At 67.7% G+C, this 551-nt stretch overlaps 1 protein-coding gene across 1 annotated transcript; it reads right to left on the reverse strand.

Moving 5' to 3' along the window:
• Nucleotides 1–7: 7 nt before the first annotated feature.
• H696_06339 (hypothetical protein) lies at nucleotides 8–501 on the reverse strand (the record flags this gene model as incomplete). The annotated part of the gene is made up of 2 exons (XM_009500081.1): nucleotides 8–58; nucleotides 225–501. Coding segments are annotated over 2 exons (326 nt in total), but the record flags the coding sequence as incomplete, so codon positions are not given.
• Between the last annotated feature and the right edge of the window lie 50 nt (nucleotides 502–551).

Consider the following 551-nt stretch of genomic DNA (forward strand, 5'->3'; position numbering starts at 1 on the left):
CAGCGACAGCAGGGTGGACTTGCCGCTGCCAGACTCACCGACAAGGGCCAGAGTCTCACTGTGTGCGTGCGTGTGTGTGTGTGTGTGTGCGAGCGAGCGTGCGTGAGCGGATGTGCATGTTGCCATGGCGAGGGAGGTCCAGATGGGGCAGCCGGATAGCGAGGCCGGGGGTCAGAGGGGGAGGAGGGGAAAAAAGCAGCACGGAGCAGGCCAACAGCACGCACCCAGGGCGGACGTCAAGATCCAGGCCAGTCACGACCGGCTGGCCCGGGCGACTGGGGAAGGCGAAGTCCAGGCCACGGATGGCGATGGCGCCCTGGATGTCAGCCATCGGGAGGGTCAGCGTCCCGAGGGTCCGACGGACCTCCGGCAGGACCTGGTCCACGTAGCCCGACTCGGGAAGGGTGTTCACCAGGGAGGTGGGCACGCGGTCGCGCAGCTCGAAGAGCCGGGCCGAGGCGCCGGCGCCGCGATTGAACTCGGCAAAGCAGGTGGAGATATCTTGACGAGCAGGACATGTCAGTGGAAGCGGGGGCAGGGGGGCGGTGGGG

This window comes from Fonticula alba (genome assembly GCF_000388065.1).
Source record: "Fonticula alba strain ATCC 38817 unplaced genomic scaffold supercont2.121, whole genome shotgun sequence".
Lineage (NCBI taxonomy): Eukaryota > Rotosphaerida > Fonticulaceae > Fonticula > Fonticula alba.